The following is a 24,548-nucleotide window of genomic DNA, read 5'->3' as shown; positions in this document are numbered from 1 at the left end:
TGTGATTACTGGGCTGTAGCCTACAGTGTCAGCCAGAATGGAATTTTAAGAATGCCCATCCATATGGTAGGCCTACAGTTTGTAAAACAGCCAGTTGCATTGAATTTATTAGTCCTGATTCCTGTGACTAATCAATTTGGCTATTTAATCTCTGAATATCAGCTGCCCACTTATCCTGAGCCTACTTCCAATGAGAATGAATGTGTACACACCACCAAATGCAGAAGTATTTTATTTTTCGCTATGATCAGCTGGGTAAAAATGGACAGATACAAACTTGAAATCCCTGATGATGACAATTTAGCCCACGGGGTGAAGCGCCCCTGATTTTGAAAAAAGTGACCACTACTTATCAAAAGACGGCATCAGTGCTCACTTGAAGTGCTCACAGTTGAAGTCAGAAGTTTACATACACTTATGTTGGAGTCATTAAAAATAATTTTTCAACCACCCCACAAATTTCTTGTTAACAAACTATAGTTTTGGCATGTTGGTTAGGACATCTACTTTGTGCATGACACAAGTAATTTTTCCAACAATTGTTTACAGACAGATTATTTCACTTCCAATTCACTGTATTACAATTCCAGTGGGTCAGAAGTTTATATACACTATGTTGACTGTGCCTTTAAACAGCTTGGAAAATTCCATAAAATGATGTCATGGCTTTAGAAGCTTCTGATAGGCTAATTGACATCATTTGAGTCAATTGTAGGTGTACCTGTGGCTATATTTCAAGGCCTACCTTCAAACTCAGTGCCTCTTTGCTTGACATCATGGGAAAATCAAAAGAAATCAGCCATGACCTCAGAAATGACCTCCACAAGTCTGGTTCATCCTTGGGAGCAATTTCCAAACGCCTGAAGGTACCACGTTCATCTGTACAAACAATAGTACGCAAGTATAAACACCACGGGACCACGCAGCCGTCATACCGCTCAGGAAGGAGACGCGTTCTGTCTCCTAGAGATGAACGTACTTTGGTGAGAAAAGTGCAAATCAATTCCAGAACAACAGCAAAGGACCTTGTGAAGATGCTGGAGGAAACTGGTACAAAAGTATCTATATCCACAGTAAAACGAGTCTTATATCGACATAACCTGAAATGCCGCTCAGCAAGGAAGAAGCCACTGCTCCAAAACAGCCATAAAAAAGCCAGACTACGGTTTGCAACTGCACATGGGGACAAAGATCGTACTTTTTGGAGAAATGTCCTCTGGTCTGATGAAACAAAAAAATAACTGTTTGGCCATAATGACCATCGTTATGTTTGGAGGAAATAGGGGTTGGCTTGCAAGCCGAAGAACACCATCCCAACTGTGAAGCACGGGGGTGGCAGCATCATGTTGTGGAGGTGCTTTGCTGCAAGAGGGACTGGTGCACTCCACAAAATAGATGGCATCATGAGGGGGGAAATTATGTGGATATATTGAAGCAACATCTCAAGACATCACTCAGGAAGTTAAAGCTTGGTCGCAAATGGGTCTTCCAAATGGACAATGACCCCAAGCATACTTCCAAAGTTGTGGCAAAATGGCTTAAGGACAACAAAGTCAAAGTCATTGGAGTGGCCATCACAAAGCCCTGACCTCAATCCTATAGAACATTTGTGGGCAGAACTGAAAAACCGTGTGCGAGCAAGGAGGCCTACAAACCTGACTCAGTTACACCAGCTCTGTCAGGAGGAATGGGCCAAAATTCACCCAACTTATTGTGGAAACGTTTGACCAAAGTGAAACAATTTAAAGGCATTGCTACCAAATACTAATTGAGTGTATGTAAACTTCTGACCCACCGGGAATGTGATGAAAAAAATAAAAGCTGAAATAAATCATTCTCTACTATTATTCTGACATTTCACATTCTTAAAATAAAGTGGTGATCCTAATTGACCTAAGACAGGGAATTCTTTACTAGGATTAAATGTCAGGAATTGTGAAAAACTGAGTTTAAATGTATTTGGCTAAGGTGTATGTAAACTAATGACTTCACCTGTACCACTGGATGAGATAAATTGTAATAGTTTTTTAGCAGAATTATGTGAGGTTTTATGTGTTGTTGTTCTTAGGCAAGATGTGAAGGGTGGTGCCTGGATACAGCCCTTAGCAGTGACATATTGGCCATATACCACAAACTCCTGATGTGCATTATTGCTATTATTAACTAGTTACCAACGTAATTAGAACAGTAAACAAGTAATTTTGCATCATACTTGTGGTATATTTAAGTAATAAGGCACGAGGGGGTGTGGTATATGGCCAATATACCACGGCTAAGGGCTGTTCTTAGCCTGTGGTATATTGGCCATATAACACAAATCTTCAAGGTGCCTTATTGCTATTATAAACTGTTTACCAACGTAATTAGAGCAGTAAATATAAATGTTTTTTCATACCCGTGGTATACGGTCTGATATACCACGGCTGTCAGCCAATTAGCATTCAGGGCTCTAACCAACCAGTTTATAATGTCTGATATTCCACAGCTTTCAACCAATCAGCATCCAGGACCCAAACTACCCAGTTTATAACGGCCAATATATCAGACCTCCTCAGGCCTTATTGATTAAATTGAATGTAGTGTCTTGTCATAAGCTTTATGGGGTATTGTTTTCTCAGGTTCGGTTGTTACCAGTTGTGAAGCGTGTCATGGCCAAGCCACCTGCCTAGACTCACCTGTGGAACGTGAGAGGGGAGATGCTTTCCAAACCTGGTCCGTCACTTGCACCTGTCAAGATGGCTTCGTTGGCGACGGCATCACCTGCTACGACCTTGAGTTCTGCGCTAAAGGCTCCTGCTGTCGTCAAGGTTACCGCTGGTCCTCGGAGCTGGGCTGTGTGGACGTTGACGAGTGTTCCCTCCCAGACCAACCCTGCAGCCCTCCTCAGGTCTGTGAGAACACCCCCGGATCCTTCAACTGCCTGGTGCCTCCTGAAGACGACCTCCGCTCCAGTCCTGGTTCTGACTCCCGCTCAGTGCAGTTTCAGTGCGGGGGGAGATGGTGTCCAGTGGGAGAGGACTGTATCAGTGTTGGTGGATCATCCCTCTGTGCAGACCCCTGCCAGCACTACTCTGTACTGAATGACGACTGGCGTTCCACCACCAACAACGGTGCAGCTAACGGCTACCACTGTGACACGTCTGTCAACTGGCAGGGCTGGTATCGCCTGTTCCTGGGGAACACCAGTGTTCAGATGCCAGAGAGGTGTGTGGAAAGCTACATGTGTGGGACTGAGATCCCCTTGTGGCTTCCATTAGCTCATCCCCAGCTGGGAGACGGAGTGGTTCAGAGGAGCGTCTGTGGACACTATTATTATGACTGCTGCTACTGGAGGCAAAATCCCATCCATGTCAAAGCCTGCTATGGAAACTACTATGTCTACAAGTTTGTCGCTACAACAAGATGCAACATGGCCTACTGTGCAGGTATATTGCTATCGTAAAGTGATTATCCCTGATTGTTAAAGACACAAAGAATGTTCAAATAACTAGACATAACAAAGCCATTTAACTCTACCTCTGTCTCTTCCAGATGTCAACACCATGGTGTGTTCTACATGTGGAGTTTTTGATGCCTGTGTGAGCGACAATGAGACCAACTGGAGATGTGAGAGGAAAGGTGAGTGCTGAACAAATATAAACTGTATTGCCAGATCTGTATTTTTTTCAAACACTATGAAACGTAGAGATTTAGGGGTGAAATGATGCATCTTTAAGATGCGTATATTTTAACCAATAAGGTCAGAGGAGGCGTGGTATATTGGCCATATATCACAAACCCCCAAGTTGCCTTATTACTATTATAAACTGATTATCAACGGAATTAGAACAGTAAAATACATGTTTTCTCATACCCGTGGTATATGGTCTCAGATACCACGGCTTTCAGCCAATCAACATTCAGGGTTCCAGCCCTGAATGATGATTGGTTGATAAGCCAATATACCACGGCTAAGGGATGTATCCAGGCATTCCGAGTTGCGTGGTGTATAAGAAGCCACACAGGGATCTCAGTCTCACACATGTACCTGTTCACACACCTTATTGCTTAAATAACCTCCTGCGTTGTTTACTTAGCTCCAGAGCTGGTGTGTGGGCGGAGCCTCCTGAAAGTGGGCCTTCCAAATGTTTACCTGGAGGCTGCTGGTCTGGATGCTTCCTCTGCTCACCTGGCTGACCACCGCTGCTCCGCCCACGAGGATCGTAACGGCACAGTGTGGTACCAGGTGGAGCGCAGGGAGGGACGCTGTGGAAACACTCTAGAGGTGAGAAATATTTTCACTTTATGTTCAAGAAGGTCCTATATTGCTGTTCCATCCCCAATATTTTCCCTGGAGAAGTTTTATGAATTATTACTAAACATACACTTTAGTTGGTTAGCATCTTACTTTTTAATAAAATAAATATATATATATTTCACCTTTATTTAACCAGGTAGGCTAGTTGAGAACAAGTTCTCATTTACAACTGCGACCTGGCCAAGATAAAGCAAAGCAGTGCGACACAAACAATAACACAATAGAAAAAGTCTACATACAGTGTGTGCAAATGAGGTAAGATAAGGGATGTAAGGCAATAAATTGGCCATAGTGGCAAAATTGAGTGCAATTTAGCAATTAAACACTGGAGTGATAGATGTGCAGAAGATGAATGTGCAAGTAGAGATACTGGGGTGCAAAGGAGCAAAAATATATAAATAACATTATGGGGATGAGGTAGTTGGATGGGCTATTTACAGATGGGCTATGAACAGGTGCAGTGATCTGTGAACTGCTCTGACAACTGGTGCTTAAATAAAGGTTACGTAAATAAATAGGGTTGAAGACGGATATGACATTTGTGTTAATGGTGGTTAATTGTCTATGAAATCACTGGGATTTCACTGTAGTCTACACATCACTAATGCAAGCAGGCCTAATAAATACATGAATATGACATATTTCTTAACCCCCCCCCCCCCTTTTTTTTCCCAGACAAACACCACCCATGCTGTCTACTCCAACAGCTTATTTGTTTATCCAGTAGATGGGAGAAACGACTCCCGACCCTTCAGCTTTCCCTTCTCCTGTGTCTATCCTCTGGAGACAGAAAGCAGCCTGGATATGGCTATCAGACCTCTCCCACTGTGAGAAAATATGCAGAAAGTCCATTCTGTTAATTCTGTTGTGTTTGTGCAGACTACACTATTAGAAAAAAAGGTGCTATCTAGAACCTAAAAGGATTCTTCGGCTGTCCCCATAGAAGAACCCTTTGAATAACCCCTTTTGGTTCCAGGCAGAAACCTTTTGGTTCCAGATATAATTATTTTGAGTTCCATGTAGAACCCTCTCCACAGAGGGTTCTTCATGGAACCCAAAGGGTTCTCCTAGAACCAAAATGGGTTCAACCTGGAACCATGAGGACAGCCAAAGAGGACAGTCCTCCTATGAGCCAAAGAACCCGTTTGGAACACTTTTTTCGAACAGTGTCGTCATTATGAGCTTTCAGCTGTTATTTTAATGTTCATAATGTTTGATTTGATTTGTAGCTTCACCTCTTTGTACCTCATCACAGAAGTGATCATAAAGTTGTCAGAGTCGGTGCCAAGGCCAAGGCCTACATGTCTCTGTACCGCGACTCCAACTACACACAGCCTTACCCAGCTGGTCAGCCAGTCACCCTGATTGCGGGTTCCTTCCTGCACGTGGGCGTGTCCGTAGAGGAGTCCGAGGCAGAACGTTTTGTTGTTGTTCTGGAAGACTGCTATGCCAACCAATCCCCCAGCCCTGATAATCTCCCACGGACCTACATGATTCAGGACAGGTCCATGACTCTATTCATCAGCTGTTTGCATGTCTATGTGTGTTTGTTTTGTGTGTGAAGTATGGTATGTTTGATGCTGTGTACGGTCTGTGTAGCCGTGCATACCTTCAACCCTTTGCTGTTTCTTGGCTCTTCTCCTAGGTGTCCTACAAATCGTACCCAGGTGACAGTGGAGGAAAGTGGCTCGTCCCTCAGGGCTCGCTTCTCTGCTCTACTGCAGGGGGACTACCGTTACATCTTCCTGCATTGCAGCCTCGGCCTGTGTGACCAGGGGAGCTCCTCCTGCACTCCAGTGAGTCCTGATGTTCTTCTCAGACTCAATAACTCTCTTCTTGGGCTTTCAGGTTTCTTTGACTTAGTATTTGGTCTCTCTGACTTAGTGGTTGGTCTCTCTGACTTAGTGCTTTGTCTCTCTGACTTAGGGGTTGGTCTCTCTGACTTAGTGTTTGGTCTCTCTGACTTAGTGCTTGGTCTCTCTGACTTAGTGGTTGGTCTCTCTGACTTAGTGCTTGGTCTCTCTGACTTAGTGGTTGGTCTCTCTGACTTAGTGCTTGGTCTCTCTGACTTAGTGGTTGGTCTCTCTGACTTAATGTTAGGTTTCTCTGACTTAGTGTTTTGTCTCTCTCTCTACAGGTGTGTTCCAGGAGGAGATCCCGCTCTGTGTCCAAGTCCATCCGCCTCAAGCCCCTCACCATCGGGCCAATCATCTGTAAATATTTTACTTTAGTAATGACTTACATAGTTTATGAGCTAATATATTGTATAGGCTTTGGACCTAAATGTAGAATAGTCGGGAAATGAACAAAAATTTGTGCCCGATATTCTGGTCAAAAGCACTCGGCCGTCGTTCTGCTGTGTTTCCTCTCTAACAGTCAGATTATCTTTGACCCCCAGGGGCCCAGAGTCTGGAGTGAGCCTTGGGAACCCCCCAGCATGTCATATGAAGGATGGGGTCCCTCCTGCACTACTCCCCTGATCTCCATCCCAACCTACAGCCCAGTGTAACTTTCAAGGGCACAGAAATACTTGTTTTGATTCTAGTAATGAATTTATGCACAACAGTGTGATTTCATTGTACTGTGTATGTTGTATACACATAGAATTGCATTGTTTTAGGACTGATCATTTCCCCAAACCTGAGTTGCTGTGTGTGTATGCTGTAATTTGATGATGTCAATAAATAACTCTGTATGATGATGCTCATTGTCTAATGATTATCTATTTAACAGGTTGTAAACATAGAAATAAACATGTCTATATTTATTGTAAGGCAGGATAAATATATATTTACAGAACAACAAGGGATTGAGGCAGATCAATGTGTGGTTTATTTGGTACAGGCAAACGTACTAATTGACCATAGCGGATTTTAGGACAACTGGCTAAACTCGTTAAAGACAAGTGACATTCATGATATGTATTTAGTCAATGTACTGAACACTTCCTAGGTCGTTTTACCAAAGCAGGAAGACTGATTGGTGTAATGAAATGGTGTTGTTTAAGTTCCACTGTAGAAGAACACAATGAAAGACTTCAGAATGACCATGAAGTCTGAGTAGTAGTTTATGATGCTCCTTTCTCATGACCTTCCACTTCTCTCCATTGTTACTGTTGGTTGAGGACCTTCCACTTCTCTCCATTGTTACTGTTGGTTGAGGACCTTCCACTTCTCTCCATTGTTACTGTTGGTTGAGGCCCTTCCACTTCTCTTCATTGTTAATGTTGGTTGAGGACCTTCCACTTCTCTCCATTGTTACTATTGGTTGAGGACCTTCCACTTCTCTCCATTGTTACTGTTGGTTGAGGACCTTCCACTTCTCTCCATTGTTACTGTTGGTTGAGGACCTTCCACTTCTCTCCATTGTTACTGTTGGTTGAGGACCTTCCACTTCTCTCCATTGTTACTGTTGGTTGAGGCCCTTCCACTTCTCTCCATTGTTACTGTTGGTTGAGGACCTTCCACTTCTCTCCATTGTTACTGTTGGTTGAGGACCTTCCACTTCTCTCCATTGTTACTGTTGGTTGAGGACCTTCCACTTCTCTCCATTGTTACTGTTGGTTGAGGACCTTCCACTTCTCTCCATTGTTACTGTTGGTTGAGGACCTTCCACTTCTCTTCATTGTTACTGTTGTTTGAGGACCTTCCACTTCTCTTCATTGTTACTGTTGGTTGAGGACCTTCCACTTCTCTCCATTGTTACTGTTGGTTGAGGACCTTCCACTTCTCTCCATTGTTACTGTTGGTTGAGGACCTTCCACTTCTCTCCATTGTTACTGTTGGTTGAGGACCTTCCACTTCTCTCCATTGTTACTGTTGGTTGAGGACCTTCCACTTCTCTCCATTGTTACTGTTGGTTGAGGACCTTCCACTTCTCTCCATTGTTACTGTTGGTTGAGGACCTTCCACTTCTCTCCATTGTTACTGTTGGTTGAGGACCTTCCACTTCTCTCCATTGTTACTGTTGGTTGAGGCCCTTCCACTTCTCTTCATTGTTACTGTTGGTTGAGGACCTTCCACTTCTCTCCATTGTTACTGTTGGTTGAGGACCTTCCACTTCTCTCCATTGTTACTGTTGGTTGAGGACCTTCCACTTCTCTTCATTGTTACTGTTGGTTGAGGACCTTCCACTTCTCTCCATTGTTACTGTAAACTCAATGTGGGTTGTGCCTTCAGGCCTCGTATGTGTTTGTGTGGGTGTGTGTGTTTCATTACAAAGAGCTCATTAACAAAGGGTCAAGCTAGAATCTGTAAAACAGTTATTGTTATCAAGATGACAATTTCATTTAATACCCTCTAAACCTCAACAGAGCTGTCTAAAACACCAAGGTGCTGTTGGTTTGGGGAAAGTTTTAAGAGGTAGTAGTTCTCCAGTCTCTCCACTGGGTGGAGCTGTGGAGCTGTGGTGAGAGAAAGGTTGGCTGTTGGCCCATTCCTGAATCAATCCCTAGCAGTGGAGGCTGCTGAGGGGAGGACGGCTCATAATAATGGCTGGAACGGAGCAAATGGAGTGGCATCAAACAACTGGAAACCGTGTGCCACCAACATCCTGTGATCCCTAGACTCTAGTCCAGTGTTTCCCAAACCCCTCCTGGATCTCTCTAGTCTTTCCACTTGTTTGATGTATTCCAGTAGTAGCACCAGCTAGTCTAGTCAGCTTGTGTAGATCTGAAAGAATGGGATAAATAAGCTCTATGGTGGTAGGTCAACCCTGCCCTCTGATAGGCCAGGAGTTTTCACCATATTGCTTTCCTATCCAATCCTTTCAGAGACCAATCCTTTCAGATACCAAAATCTGTCGTTCTGCTCCTGAACAAGGCAGGTAACCCACTGTTCCCCGGTATCATTCATCATTGTAAATAAGAATTTGTTCTTAACTGACTTGCCTAGTTAAATAAAGGTTAAAATACATATATGTACCATGCAGCTCAGAGTAGGAGCCTTTTAGATCATAATGAATAAGATGACATGGACGGGGTGGGGTCAGGGGGGGTCTGATAAGATGACATGGACGGGGTGGGGTCAGGGGGGGTCTGATAGGATGACATGGACTGGGTGGGGTCAGGGGGGGGTCTGATAAGATGACATGGACGGGGTGGGGTCAGGGGGGGTCTGATAGGATGACATGGACTGGGTGGGGTCAGGGGGTGTCTGATAAGATGGCATGGACGGGGTGGGGTCAGGGGGGGTCTGATAGGATGACATGGACTGGGTGGGGTCAGGGGGTGTCTGATAAGATGGCATGGACGGGGTGGGGTCAGGGGGGGTCTGATAGGATGACATGGACTGGGTGGGGTCAGGGGGTGTCTGATAAGATGGCATGGACGGGGTGGGGTCAGGGGGGGTCTGATAAGATGACATGGACGGGGTGGGGTCAGGGGGGGTCTGATAAGATGACATGGACGGGGTGGGGTCAGGGGGGGTCTGATAGGATGACATGGACTGGGTGGGGTCAGGGGGTGTCTGATAAGATGACATGGACTGGGTGGGGTCAGGGGGGGTCTGATAAGATGACATGGACGGGGTTGGGTCAGGGGGGTTCTGATAAGATGGCATGGACGGGGTGGGGTCAGGGGGGTCTGATAAGATGGCATGGACGGGGTGGGGTCAGGGGGGGTCTGATAAGATGGCATGGACGGGGTGGGGTCAGGGGGGGTCTGATAAGATGACATGGACGGGGTGGGGTCAGGGGGGGTCTGATAAGATGACATGGACGGGGTGGGGTCAGGGGGGTCTGATAAGATGACATGGACGGGGTGGGGTCAGGGGGGTCTGATAAGATGGCATGGACGGGGTGGGGTCAGGGGGGATCTGATCCTAGATCAGCACTCTTGATACAGTACCTTGATACAGTACCTTGATACAGTACCTTGATATAGTACCTTGATACAGTACCTTGATACAGTACCTTGATATAGTGTCTTGATACAGTACCTTGATACAGTACCTTGATACAGTGCCTTGATATAGTACCTTGATATAGTACCTTGATACAGTACCTTGATACAGTGTCTTGATATAGTACCTTGATACAGTGCCTTGATACAGTGTCTTGATACAGTACCTTGATACAGTACCTTGCAAAAGTATTCATACCCCTTGGATTACTTCACATTTTATTGTCTTACAACGTGGAAGTAAATATAATTTTTGGTCAATAACCTACTGAAATAACTCTGTAATGTCAAAGTGGAAGAAAAATTCTAATTTAAAAAAAAAAGATTAATAAAAATGTCAAAACTCAAATCTAGTCGTTGCGTAAGTATTCAGCCCCTTTGTTTAGACAAGCCTAATAAGCCTTAAAAGTTACATGGACTCACTCATCCTCTTAGACCACGTCATCCTCTTGCCTTCACTTTGAGTTGAGTCGTTCATATCTAAACTTTGAGTTGAGTCGTTCATATCTGAACTTTGAGTTGAGTCGTTCATATTTGAACTTTGAGTTGAGTCGTTCATATCTGAACTTTGAGTTGAGTCGTTCATATCTGAACTTTGAGTTGAGTGGTTCATATCTGAACTTTGAGTTGAGTCGTTCATATGTGAACTTTGAGTTGAGTCGTTCATATCTGAACTTTGATTTGAGTCGTTCATATCTGAACTTTGAGTTGAGTCGTTCATATGTGAACTTTGAGTTGAGTCGTTCATATGTGAACAGTTGAGTCGTTCAACCAGTGCTCCCGCACATTGGCTAACCGGACTATCTGCATTGTGTCCCACGACCCGCCAACCCCTCTTTTTACGCTACTGCTACTCTCTGTTCATCATATATGCATAGTCACTTTAACCATACCCACATGTACATACTACCTCAATAAGCCTGACTAACCGGTGTCTGTATATAGCCTTGCTACTCTTATTTTCAAATGTCTTTTTACTGTTGTTTTATTTCCTTACTTACACACACACACACACACACACACACACACACACACACACACACACACACACACACACACACACACACAGACACACACACATACACACACACACACACACACACACACACACACACACACACACACACACACACACACACACGCGTACCTTTGTTTTCCGCACTATTGGTTAGAGCCTGTAAGTAACTGTATTCGGCGCACGTGACAAATAAACTTTGATTTGAACTTTGAGTTTAGCCGAATCATGAAGACATACAGAACACTATTTTAAGGTGAATTTTTTTTTACCACATGGTTAAAGTGAGCTTAAAGTTAAGTTTAGAATGGAGGATTTTTCCATCATCTTCATTAAACAAAGGCTTGTGTGGGAACATGAAATCCTTTAAGACGTTTTATACCAGTGTTAAGTCTCAATAACGAGGCTATTGAAATTTAAAGACCCCAACATCCCTTTAAAAACTATGGTGGTGATGTCATTATTTCTACAGTGTGCTGGCTGAGCCCTTCCCCCTTTTTACAGGCACGCTATGATGTCACAGAGGGCAAATGACAATCCCATTTAAAACATTGAAAAATGATTTATAGAATTCACTTGACCACTGAAAGCACTCAATACAGAATTACCACATTCTTAGACCCAATCCCAAATCGCTCCATAAACCTAATGCCCTATGCACTTGTGGAGATATGAGAGGATTTGATTGGTATAAGCAATATGGTTGAAACTTCCACCCCTAGCCTATCAGAGGGCAAGGCCTACCCACATAATATTACCTACACATGTGGATAGGGCTTAGGGGTCCATTTGGGTCTGGACCTTCAAATGTTGAATGGAGATGATGTTTATTTAAGTCAACAACAAGACAGACATGTGAGTGGATCACAGAGAGAATGGATTCACTCAGGTACAGGAAAAGAAACACAGTGGGTTCGGAAGTGATTGAAAAATCATTGTGATTTATATGAATGGACACAAGCAGCTTCTCAGAAGCCTTCTTGTTGTCCATGAACTGGCCCTCGGGGATGACGCTGGCATTCAGTACTTTGTACCTGAATGAGGGGACAGTTTTAAGACATGCCAAGTTGTAATAGGTTGGTTATACAGTGAGGTCCAAAATGATTGACACCCTTGATAAAGATGAGCAATAATGACTGTATAAAATAAATCATTCAAATACTGATCTATATTGTATGCTACAAAAAATGAGGAAGTTATTATTTTATAATTATACAGTTGCTCAGAGAAAGAGATCGTGTTTAACAAGTAATATGTTCCTTCTCAAAAGGTAGTTGTAAATAAAGTAGTCTTAGTTCTGTTTTATGTAGTTGTGGTCTGCTTCGTTGTGTTGTGGACACAGTCGCTAAGTTAAACAGTAGGCCTCGGCTTGGGTCCATGCTCAGTTCCAATGTTTTAGCTTACAGCTAATATTGGATATAAACAATCGTAGTAGTTTTCCATTGTTTGCTGTAAAACATTTTGATACATGCGCATTTGTAACGTTCGATATGAATGCCCTATTGTCTCCAAGGTTACCATTGTTTGCATTGTGTGTGTGTTCACAACCTCTGTGTGACTCTCCAGACAGGAAGTTCAGGCTGGCCTTGTCCTTGTAGTAGAGTGTATTGCTTTACAGTAGTCAGACACTGTCGCTGACGATCAAATAAATAACTCTACTTCTACTTTTTATATGCTTCTATTATCATTATTTTTGGTTGTTGTATGTTTTTGCTTTGTTTCTTGTGTTATTATTATAATTATTGTTGTTATTATTATTATTATTATTAATATTGTTATTATATTATTGTTGTTATTATTATTGTTGTTATTATTGTTAATATTATTTATGTTTAAGACTTGTTTGTGATGATTTGTCTGCTCTTTACCCGGCCAAATGGAAGAGATGGGTGGGGGGAGGGTAGGGTTGTGGGGGAGAGGGTAGATGGAAAATTGGGTGAGAGGTGGGGTTAAAAGTGGGTGGGCTAGAAAATGCAAATTCCTGTTGTATGAATTACTGTTGTGAAAATATCATACCCCCAAGACATGCTAACCTGTTACTGACAATGGTGAGAAGTTAGCATGTCTTGAGGTATGATCATTGACCCTCTGTAACTTTCTCACTCATCCTAATTCACTATTCAGGGTAGCCTAGTGGTTCGAGTGTTGGACTAGTAACTGGAAGGTTGCAAGTTCAAATCCCTGAGTTGAAAAGGTACAAATCTGTCGTTCTGCCCCTGAACAAGGCAGTTAACCCACTGTTCCTAGGCCGTCATTGAAAATAAGAATTTGTTCTTAACTGACTTGCCTAGTTTAATAAAGGTAAAATAAAACATTCAGGCTTATCTGTAATCATTTTAGCATTCACATTAATGTACAAGTGTTTAGAAACATATTCTATTCTTATTTACTGTGTAATAAAAATTACTAATTGTGTGTGTAGTTTGAGCACAGGATACTTCTGTACAATTAGACTGAGAGAAAGAGGGGGGAGAGAGTGGGGAAAGATGGAGAGAGAGAGAGAGTGGGTAGAGATAAAGAGAGAGGGGGAAGAAAGAAAGAAAGAAAGAAAGAAAGAGAGAGAAAGGAGAGAGAGAGAGAGAGAGAGGGAGAGAGAGAAAGGGGGAGACAGAGAGAGAGAGAGTGGGGAAAGATGGAGAATGGGTAGAGATAGAGAGATAGAGAGAGAGAAATGTGGGAGAGAGAGAGAGAGGAGAGATAGAGATAGTGGAGAGAGAGAGAGAGAGAGAGAGAGAGAGAGATAGTGGAGAGAGAGAGAGAGAGAGAGAGAGAGATAGTGGAGAGAGAGAGAGAGAGAGAGAGAGAGTGAGAGAAAGAAAGGGGGAGCTCTTTGTAAAGTCCTTGCGTAACTCAGGCTCACGTGGTCTGTTGTCACCCAAAACATGTGCTCACCTTGATGGGCTAGATTTGGAGCTCCTGGTTGGGTGGGCGGAGGGGGTAACAGGTGTTTGTGTGTGTGTGTGTGTGTGTGTGTGTGTGTGTGTGTGTGTGTGTGTGTGTGTGTGTGTGTGTGTGTGTGTGAATGGATTGTGAAAATAAGGCAACTTCTAGGCAGAGTTCCTCTGTCCAGTGTCTGTGTTCTTTTACCCATCTTAATCTTTTCTTTTTATTGGCCAGTCTGAGATATGGCTTTTTCTTTGCAACTCTGCCTAGAAGGCCAGACCCCTGGAGTCGCCCCTTCACTGTTGACGTTGAGACTGGTGTTTTGCGGGTACTATTTAATTAAGCTGCCAGTTGATGACTTGTGAGGCATCTGTTTCTCAAACTAGACACTAATGTACTTGTCCTCTTGCTCAGTTGTGCACCGGGGCCTCCCACTCCTCTTTCTATACTGGTTAGAGACAGTTTGCGCTGTTCTGTGAAGGGAGTAGTACACAGAGTTGTACGAGATCTTCAGTTTCTTGGCAATTTCTCGCATGGAATAGCCTTCATTTCGCAGAACAAGAATAGACTGATGAGTTTCAGAAGAAAGGTCTTTGTTTCTGGCCATTTTGAGCCTGTAATCGAACTCACAAATGCTGATGCTCCAGACACTCAACTAGTCTAAAGAAGGCCAGTTGTGTTGCTTCTTTAAACAGCACAACAGTTTTCAGCTGTGCTAACATAATTGCAAAAGGGTTTTCTAATGATCAATTAGCCTTTTAAAATGTTAAACTTGGATTAGCTAACACAACGTGCCATTGGAACACAGGAGTGATGGTTGCTGATAATGGGCCTCTGTACGCCTATGTAGATATTCCATTAAAAATCAGCTATTTCCCGCTACAATAGTCATTTACAACATTGACAATGTCTACACTGTATTTCTGATCAATTTGATGTTATTTTAATGGACAAAAAAGGTGCGTTTCTTTCAAAAACAAGGACATTTCTGAGTGACCCCAAACTTTTGAACGGTAGTGTATAGTGCACGACTTTAGACCAGAGCCCAGACGTTTTATGGGAGAATTATTTTAGCAGGTATGGTTGGCTGTAGGGGCACACAGCATCCAGTGGGAGGAGACTGTATCAGTGTCGGTGGAACATCTTGCTGTGCAGACCCCTGCCAACACTACACCGTACTGAATGACGACTGGCGTGCCACCAACAACAATGCCAACGTTTATGGAGAGCACTGCGACAAGGATGTCAACTGGCAGGGCTGGTATCGCCTGTTCCTGGGGAACACCAGTGTTCAGATGCCAGAGAGGTGTGTGGAGATGGACATGTGTGGAACCCACGCCCCCATGTGGCTCACAGAGCCCCATCCCCAGCTGTTAGACGGGGTGGTTCTGAGGGGCGTCTGTGGGAGCTGGTCTGGTAACTGCTGCTTGTTTCAACAAACTCCCATCCATGTCAAAGCCTGCTATGGAAACTACTATGTCTACAAGTTTGTCCCTGCAATTACCTGCAACTTGGCCTACTGTGCAGGTATGACATCATAATGTCCTTGTTACTGATTCTTAAAGACAGTAAGAATGTTCCAAAGTGTCCAATTCACTCTCTGAACCCAGAATCAAGTCTCTGTATTTATATTAACAGTATGTCAGGAGAGACTTTAGACACCCCACAACGGTGGTTTCACAACCGTAGTGACAAATACATTGTACATCAGTCGTATAACCTGAGTGTGTACTAGTCACAGCAAATCCATGAACCCCCCCCTCCCCTCTGCTCTTCCAGACGTCAACACCAAGGTGTGTTCTACCTGTAGAGATGATGACACCTGTATGAGTGAGGATAAGATCACCTGGAGGTGTGAGAGGAAAGGTGAGTGTTAAGAAAAATACATCTTTCTCCTCAGTGATTGATTGACTTATTGGGAAAAAGATGCACTGAGTACAACCCAGGGGTTAAATTGATTTCCAACATTTTCCAACTTCTGATGGAATACATGCAACACTGAGAAAACAACACAGCATATAGTAAATAACTACAAAAAAATAGATGCAGGAATATGAAAATACAGTCAACCTATTCTGATCCATTCATTTTGTCCTCATGGACATGAATAAATCTATTATCATTATCAAAAAAACTCTAACAGCTACGACGGCCTCGGGAGCCAGACCTCTGCCTTCACTTTTCTGATGTAGCAGAGGCATTAATGCAGTCACACTAACAGCTACTCAACTTTGACCTATCCTTTAACCCCCCGGGACTGGGACAGTTTAATAGGCAGTGGGAGACTATTCCACAACAGAATACCAGTGTATCAGAGGAACGAGTTCCGTGCCGCACTATTCGCTCTTCACACCTGGCTAACAGTCGTTTTGTATTCTCTTGTTTTTCTCTCTTCCTCTCTTTCATTCTTTATCTACTCCCTCTCTCTATCAACCTTTTATAACAGCCCATACACCTACAACACCTCGGATAACTGTTACCACCACCAATCCTCCAATCATGGCCCCAGAGGTAGTGTGTGGGCAGAGCATAATACAGGTGGGTCTAAACAGGGCTAACCTGAAGGCCGCTGGTCTGAACGCTTCCACAGCTCACCTGGCCGACACTATGTGCTCCGCCCACGAGGATCGTAACGGCACGGTGTGGTACCAGGTGGAGCGACGGGAGGGACGCTGTGGAAACACTCTGGAGGTGAGAACACATTACCTCAATGTCTGACTGGAGGTTATTCAACACTGGAAGAGTTTAGACTATAACTGATCCTTACTGTTAGTAGGTCTGTATATAAGACCTGAATATTAATTTAACTGTAAACACTTTTCTTCTATTTCAGACTAACACCACCCATGCTGTCTACTCCAACAGCTTATTTGTTTATCCAGTAGATGGGAGAAACGACTCTCTCTCCCGACCCGTGAGCTATCCTTTCTCCTGTGTCTATCCTCTGGAGACAGAGAGCAGTCTGGATGTGGCCCTCAGACCCTACCTACTGTGAGAAAATACACAGAATGTTTATTAAGTTTATTCTGACAGAACAGTCATTATGAAATCAAACTGTTTCGAACAATTCTGTCTTCTGGTTTTCCAATTGAAGATATTGTTATACATGAAACACCTACATTAAGAGTTCACATATAAAAAGTGTTCGGAAGTGTTAAGGGGGGCTCCCGAGTGGCGCAGCGGTCTAAGCAGTGCTAGAGGCGTCACTACAGACCCTGGTTCTATTCCAGGCTGTATCACAACCGGCTGTGATTGGGAGTCCCATAGAGCGGCGCACAATTGTCTCAGCGTCGTCCGTGTTTGGCTGGTGTAGGCCGTCATTGTAAATAAGAATTTGTTCTTAACTGACTTGCCTAGTTAAATAAAACATTTAGATAAAAGATTTGTTCACACGTGTTAACACGTTTTTTTGTAATAACTTTGATATCTGAAGTTATCAAGCTGTCTAATATCTGATGTCCTCTGGCTTCATGTTCACCTCTTGATAGGAATAGTCGTGGAGCAGTTGGAGTCGGTGCCAAGGCCAGAGCCTCCATGTTTCTGTATCGTAACTCCAACTACACAGAGTCTTACCCAGCTGGTGAAGTCCTCCTGCCGATTGGTTCCACTCTGTGCGTGGGCGTGTCCGTAGAGGAGTCCGGGATGGAGCGTTTTGTTGTAGTTCTAAGGGACTGCTATGCCAACCAATCCCCCAGCCCTGATAATCTCCCACGGACCTACATGATTCAGGACAGGTCCATGACTCTATTCATCAGCTGTTTGCATGTCTATGTGTGTTTGTTTTGTGTGTGAAGTATGGTATGTTTGATGCTGTGTACGGTCTGTGTAGCCGTGCATACCTTCAACCCTTTGCTGTTTCTTGGCTCTTCTCCTAGGTGTCCTACAAATCGTACCCAGGTGACAGTGGAAGAAAGTGGCTCGTCCCTCAGGGCTCGCTTCTCTGCTCTACTGCAGGGGGACTACCGTTACATCTTCCTTCACTGCAGCCTCAGCCTGTGTGACCAGGGGAGCTCCTCCTGCACTCCAGTGAGTCCTTTGACTTTTGTGTTTAGTCTCTCTGACGGAGTGGTTGGTTTCTCTGACGTAGTGATTGGTTTCTCTGACGGAGTGGTTGGTTTCTCTGACGTAGTGGTTGGTTTCTCTGACGGAGTGGTTGCTTTCTCTGACGGAGTGGTTGGTTTCTCTGACGTAGTGATTGGTTTCTCTGACGGAGTGGTTGGTTTCTCTGACAGAGTGGTTGGTTTCTCTGACAGAGTGGTTGGTTTCCCTGACGTAGTGGTTGGTTTCCCTGACGGAGTGGTTGGTTTCTCTGACGTAGTGGTTGGTTTCTCTGATAGAGTGGTTGGTTTCTCTGACGTAGTGGTTGGTTTCTCTGACGGAGTGGTTGGTTTCTCTGACGGAGTGGTTGGTTTCTCTGACGTAGTGGTTGGTTTCTCTGATGGAGTGGTTGGTTTCTCTGACGTAGTGGTTGGTTTCTCTGACAGAGTGGTTGGTCTCTTTCTCTCTACAGGTGTGCTCTGGAAGAAATTCTCGCTCTGTGTCTGAATCTGTCCTCCTCAAGCCCATAGCCATCGGGCCAATCAGCTGTGAGTTTTTAATTCAAGTTAATTTCATGAGCTAATATACCACATAAGCTTTAGGCAATAAGTAGCTGACAGCTGTCGCCAAGCTGTGTTTTAGTGACCACGTGCTGGATGCCAGCGAACAGTGGCTGTTTCACAGATTCAACATGTAGATTCTTTGGGAAATGATCAGGAAAATTATGGCCTGGTCAGAGGAACTGTCATTCTGGTGTGTTTCCTCTCTAACTGTGAGATTCTCTTTGACCCCCAGGGGCCCAGAGTCTGGAGTGAGCCTTGGGAACCCCCCAGCATGTCATATGAAGGATGGGGTCCCTCCTGCACTACTCCCCTGATCTCCATCCAAACCTACAGCCCAGTGTAACTTTCAAGGGCACAGAAATACTTGTTTTGATTCTAGTAATGAATTTATGCACTACAGTGTGATTTCATTGTACTGTGTATGTTGTATACACATAGACTTGCATTGTTTTAGGACTGATAATTTCCCCAAACCTGAGTTGCTGTGTGTGTATGCTGTGATTTGATGATGTCAATAAATAACTCTGTATGATGATGCTCATTGTCTAATGATTGTTTATTTAACAGGTTGTAAACATAGAAATAAACATGTCTATATTTATTGTAAGGCAGGATAAATACATATTTACAGAACAACAAGGGATTGAGGCAGATCAATGTGTGGTTTATTTGGTACAGGCAAACGTACTAATTGACCATAGCGGATTTTAGGACAACTGGCGAAACTTGTTAAAGACAAGTGACATTCATGATATGTTTTTAGTTAATGTACTGAGCACTTCCAAGGTTGTTTTACCAAAGCAGGAAGACTGATTGCCATGTAGGTTTATTGAAATGGTGCTGTTTAAGTCCCACTGTAGAAGAACACAATGAAAGACTTCAGAATGACCATGAAGTCTGTGAGTAGTAGTTTATGATGCTCCTTTCTCATGACCTTCCACTTCTCTCCATTGTTACTGTTGGTTGAGGACCTTCCACTTCTCTCCATTGTTACTGTTGGTTGAGGACCTTCCACTTCTCTCCATTGTTACTGTTGGTTGAGGACCTTCCACTTCTCTCCATTGTTACTGTTGGTTGAGGACCTTCCACTTCTCTCCATTGTTACTGTTGGTTGAGGACCTTCCACTTCTCGCCATTGTTACTGTTGGTTGAGGACCTTCCACTTCTCTCCATTGTTACTGTTGGTTGAGGACCTTCCACTTCTCTCCATTGTTACTGTTGGTTGAGGACCTTCCACTTCTCTTCATTGTTACTGTTGGTTGAGGACCTTCCACTTCTCTCCGTTGTTACTGTTGGTTGAGGACCTTCCACTTCTCTCCATTGTTACTGTTGGTTGAGGACCTTCCACTTCTCTCCATTGTTACTGTTGGTTGAGGACCTTCCACTTCTCTCCATTGTTACTGTAAACTCAATGTGGGTTGTGCCTTCAGGCCTCGTATGTGTTTGTGTGGGTGTGTGTGTTTCATTACAAAGAGCTCATTAACACAGGGTCAAGCTAGAATCTGTAAAACAGTTATTGTTATCAAGATGACAGTTGCATTTAATACCCTCTAAACCTCAACAGAGCTGTCTAAAACACCAAGGTGCTGTTGGTTTGGGGAAAGTTTTAAGAGGTAGTAGTTCTCCAGTCTCTCCACTGGGTGGAGCTGTGGAGCTGTGGTGAGAGAAAGGTTGGCTGTTGGCCCATTCCTGAATCAATCCCTAGCAGTGGAGGCTGCTGAGGGGAGGACGGCTCATAATAATGGCTGGAACGGAGCAAATGGAATGGCATCAAACAACTGGAAACCATGTGTGCCACCAACGTCCTGTGATCCCTAGACTCTAGTCCAGTGTTTCCCAAACCCCTCCTGGATCTCTCTAGTCTTTCCACTTGTTTGATGTATTCCAGGAGTAGCACCAGCTAGTCTAGTCAGCTTGTGTAGATCTGAAAGAATGGGATAAATAAGCTCTATGGTGGTAGGTCAACCCTGCCTTCTGATAGGCCAGGAGTTTTCACCATATTGCTTTCCTATCCAATCCTTTCAGGGACCAATCCTTTCAGAGAGCAAAATCTGTCGTTCTGCTCCTGTTCCCCGGTATCATTCATCATTGTAAATAAGAATTTGTTCTTAACTGACTTGCCTAGTTAAATAAAGGTTAAAATACATATATGTATCATGCAGCTCAGAGTAGGAGCCTTTTAGATCATAATGAATAAGATGACATGGACGGGGTGGGGTCAGGGGGTCTGATAGGATGACATGGACGGGGTGGGGTCAGGGGGGGTCTGATAAGATGACATGGACTGGGTGGGGTCAGGGGGGTCTGATAAGATGACATGGACTGGGTGGGGTCAGTGGGGGTCTGATAAGATGGCATGGACGGGGTGGGGTCAGGGGGTCTGATAAGATGGCATGGACGGGGTGGGGTCAGGGGGGGTCTGATAAGATGACATGGACGGGGTGGGGTCAGGGGTTATCTGATCCTAGATCAGCATTCTTGATACAGTACCTTGATACAGTGTCTTGATACAGTACCTTGATAGAGTACCTTGATACAGTACCTTGATACAGTACCTTGATACAGTACCTTGATACAGTGTCTTGATATAGTACCTTGATATAGTACTTTGATACAGTACCTTGATACAGTGTCTTGATACAGTACCTTGATACAGTGTCTTGATATAGTACCTTGATATAGTACTTTGATACAGTACCTTGATACAGTGTCTTGATACAGTACCTTGATATAGTACCTTGATATAGTACCTTGATACAGTACCTTGATACAGTGTCTTGATACAGTACCTTGATACAGTGTCTTGATATAGTACCTTGATACAGTGTCTTGATACAGTACCTTGATATAGTACCTTGATATAGTACCTTGATACAGTACCTTGATACAGTGTCTTGATACAGTACCTTGCAAAAGTATTCATACCTCTTGGATTACTTCACATTTTATTATCTTACAACGTGGAAGTAAATTGGATTTAAATGTCATTTTTGGTCAATAACCTACTGAAATAACTCTGTAATGTCAAAGTGGAAGATTTTTTTTTTTTAAAAGATGAATAAAACTGTGATAACTCAAATCTAGTCGTTGCGTAAGTATTCAGCCCCTTTGTTTAGTCAAGCCTACTGCACCTTATAAGTTACATGGACTCACTCTGTGTGACATAACAGCGGTTGAATGACTAACCCATCCTCTGTCCCCCATTCATACATCATCTGTATGGTCCCTCAGTCAAGATTCAACAACAAAGACCAGGGAGCTTTGAGAAAGCCTCGTAAAGAAAGCCAGCGATTGGTAGATGGGTAACAATAACAAATCAGACATTGAATATCTCTGTAAGCATGGTCAAGTTCATAATGATGCTGTGGATGATGTATTATACCACCCAGACACATCAAAGATACAGTCATCCCTCTGAACTGAGCTGCAGGACAGGAAGGAATCTGCTCAGGGATGTTACCATGAGGACATTGGTGATTTTAAAACAGTTACAGTGTTCAGTGACTGTGATAGGAGAAAACTGAGGATGGATCAACAACATTGTAGTGACTCCACAATGATTACTTAAATGTGTGAAAAGAAGAACACAAGTATATAGAATACAAATATTCCAAAACATGCATGTATGCAACAAGTCACTAAAGTAATACTGCAAAACAATACTGAAAAGGAATACACTTTTTGGCCTAAATGCAAAGCCTTATGTTTGGGGCAAATCCAACACACCACATCACTGAGTAACTGCCTTCTTATTTTAATGCTAGGTGGTGGCTGCATCATGGTATGGGTATGCTTGTCATCTGCAAATACTAGGGTGTTTTTCAGGATAAAATGAAAATGGGTGGAGCTAAGCACAGGCAAAATCCTAGAGGAAAACCTGCTTTACCCCACACTCTGGGAGAGGAATTCACTTTTCAGCAGGGCAATAACTTACAACACAAGGTCAGCTTTACACTGGAGTTTCTTACAAAGAAGACAGTGAATGTTCCTGAGTGGCCTAGTTACAGTTTAGATTTAAATCTGTTTGACAATGGCATAACTTGGCCATTTCTAGCCGTGATCCCCAACATCTTGACAGAGCTTGAAGAATTATGAATAGAATAATGGGCTAATATTGCACCATCCAGGTGTGTAAAGCTCTTAGAGACTTACCCAAGAAGACTCACAGCTGTAATCACTGCCAAAGGTGTTTCTAACATGTATTAACTCAGAGAGCTGAATACTTATGCAACAACTAGATTGATGTATTTTCCCTTTAGAAATAACAAACCTTTTTCTTCCACTTTGACATTACAGAGTATTTTGTGTAGATTGTAGATTTTTTTTTTTTTTTACAATTAAATCCATTTTAATCCTACTTTGTAACAATACAATGTGAATAAATCCAAAGGGTAGGACTACTTTTACAAGGCAGTGTACATACAGCCCTGATCTACACAGGTGCCTAGGCTTGATCTTTGAAGTCGTTCATATGTGAACTTTGAGTTGAGTTGTTCATATGTGAACTTTGAGTTGAGTTGTTCATATGTGAACTTTGAGTTGAGTCGTTCATATGTGAACTTTGAGTTGAGTCGTTCATATGTGAACTTTGAGTGTAGCCAAATCATGAAGACATACAGAACACTATTTTAAGGTTTTACATTTTTTTACCACATGGTTAAAGTAGAGTAAGCTTAAAGTTAAGTTTATAATGGAAGATTTTTGCATCATCTTCATTAAACAAAGGCTTGTGTGGGAACATGAAATCCTTTAAGATGTTTTATACCAGCGCTAAGTCTCAATAATGAGCCTATTGAAATTTAAAGACCCCAACATCCCTTTAAAAACTATGGTGGTGATGTCATTATTTCTACAGTGGGCTGGCTGAGCCCCTCCCCCTTTTTACAGGCACGCTATGATGATGTCACAGAGGGCAAATGACAATCCCATTTAAAACATTGAAAAATGATTTATAGAATTCACTTGACCACTGAAAGCACTCAATACAGAATTACCACATTCTTAGACCCAATCCCAAATCGCTCCATAAACCTAATGCCCTATGCACTTGTGGAGATATGAGAGGATTTGATTGGTATAAGCAATATGGTTGAAACTTCCACCCCTAGCCTATCAGAGGGCAAGGCCTACCCACATAATATTACCTACACATGTGGATAGGGCTTAGGGGTCCATTTGGGTCTGGACCTTCAAATGTTGAATGGAGATGATGTTTATTTAAGTCAACAACAAGACAGACATGTGAGTGGATCACAGAGAGAATGGATTCACTCAGGTACAGGAAAAGAAACACAGTGGGTTCGGAAGTGATTGAAAAATCATTGTGATTTATATGAAAGGACACAAGCAGCTTCTCAGAAGCCTTCTTGTTGTCCATGAACTGGCCCTCGGGGATGACGCTGGCATTCAGTACTTTGTACCTGAATGAGGAGACAGTTTTAAGACATGCCAAGTTGTAATAGGTTGGTTATACAGTGAGGTCCAAAATGATTGACACCCTTGATAAAGATGAGCAATAATGACTGTATAAAATAAATCATTCAAATACTGATCTATATTGTATGCTACAAAAAATGAGGAAGTTATTATTTTATAATTATACAGTTGCTCAGAGAAAGAGATCGTGTTTAACAAGTAATATGTTTCTTCTCAAAAGGTAGTTGTAAATAAAGTAGTCTTAGTTCTGTTTTATGTAGTTGTGGTCTGCTTCATTGTGTTGTGGACACAGTCGCTAAGTTAAACAGTAGGCCTCGGCTTGGGTCCATGCTCAGTTCCAATGTTTTAGCTTACAGCTAATATTGGATATAAACAATCGTAGTAGTTTTCCATTGTTTGCTGTAAAACATTTTGATA

General features: G+C 43.1%; 2 protein-coding genes across 2 annotated transcripts in view; both read left to right on the top strand.

Moving 5' to 3' along the window:
* Positions 1-17,089, top strand: part of LOC106564346 (uncharacterized) — a 33,206-nt gene extending 16,117 nt beyond the window's left edge. The window contains exons 12-22 of the mRNA XM_082958433.1: positions 2,619-3,425; positions 3,532-3,618; positions 4,077-4,264; positions 4,973-5,124; positions 5,553-5,801; positions 5,943-6,093; positions 6,435-6,510; positions 15,250-15,621; positions 15,874-15,960; positions 16,541-16,785; positions 16,928-17,089. Of these exons, the coding sequence (XP_082814559.1) occupies positions 2,619-3,425; positions 3,532-3,618; positions 4,077-4,264; positions 4,973-5,124; positions 5,553-5,801; positions 5,943-6,093; positions 6,435-6,510; positions 15,250-15,621; positions 15,874-15,960; positions 16,541-16,785; positions 16,928-17,089 (2,576 nt within the window). The remainder of the gene's footprint in view (positions 1-2,618; positions 3,426-3,531; positions 3,619-4,076; positions 4,265-4,972; positions 5,125-5,552; positions 5,802-5,942; positions 6,094-6,434; positions 6,511-15,249; positions 15,622-15,873; positions 15,961-16,540; positions 16,786-16,927) is intronic.
* Positions 17,090-17,588: 499 nt separating this feature from the next.
* On the top strand, positions 17,589-19,232 carry LOC145850449 (pancreatic secretory granule membrane major glycoprotein GP2-like). Its single transcript, XM_082958647.1, has 4 exons — positions 17,589-17,828; positions 17,970-18,120; positions 18,605-18,680; positions 18,928-19,232. Exons 1-4 carry the CDS (start codon positions 17,629-17,631, stop codon positions 18,945-18,947), a joined length of 447 nt encoding a protein of 148 aa, XP_082814773.1. The 5' UTR covers positions 17,589-17,628; the 3' UTR covers positions 18,948-19,232.
* Positions 19,233-24,548: the final 5,316 nt, after the last annotated feature.

This window comes from Salmo salar, chromosome 12 (genome assembly GCF_965601325.2).
Source record: "Salmo salar chromosome 12, fSalSal1, whole genome shotgun sequence".
NCBI classification, from domain to species: domain Eukaryota; kingdom Metazoa; phylum Chordata; class Actinopteri; order Salmoniformes; family Salmonidae; genus Salmo; species Salmo salar.
Note: the sequence above shows the minus strand (reverse complement) of the source record. Positions and strands in the feature narration are given on the sequence as shown.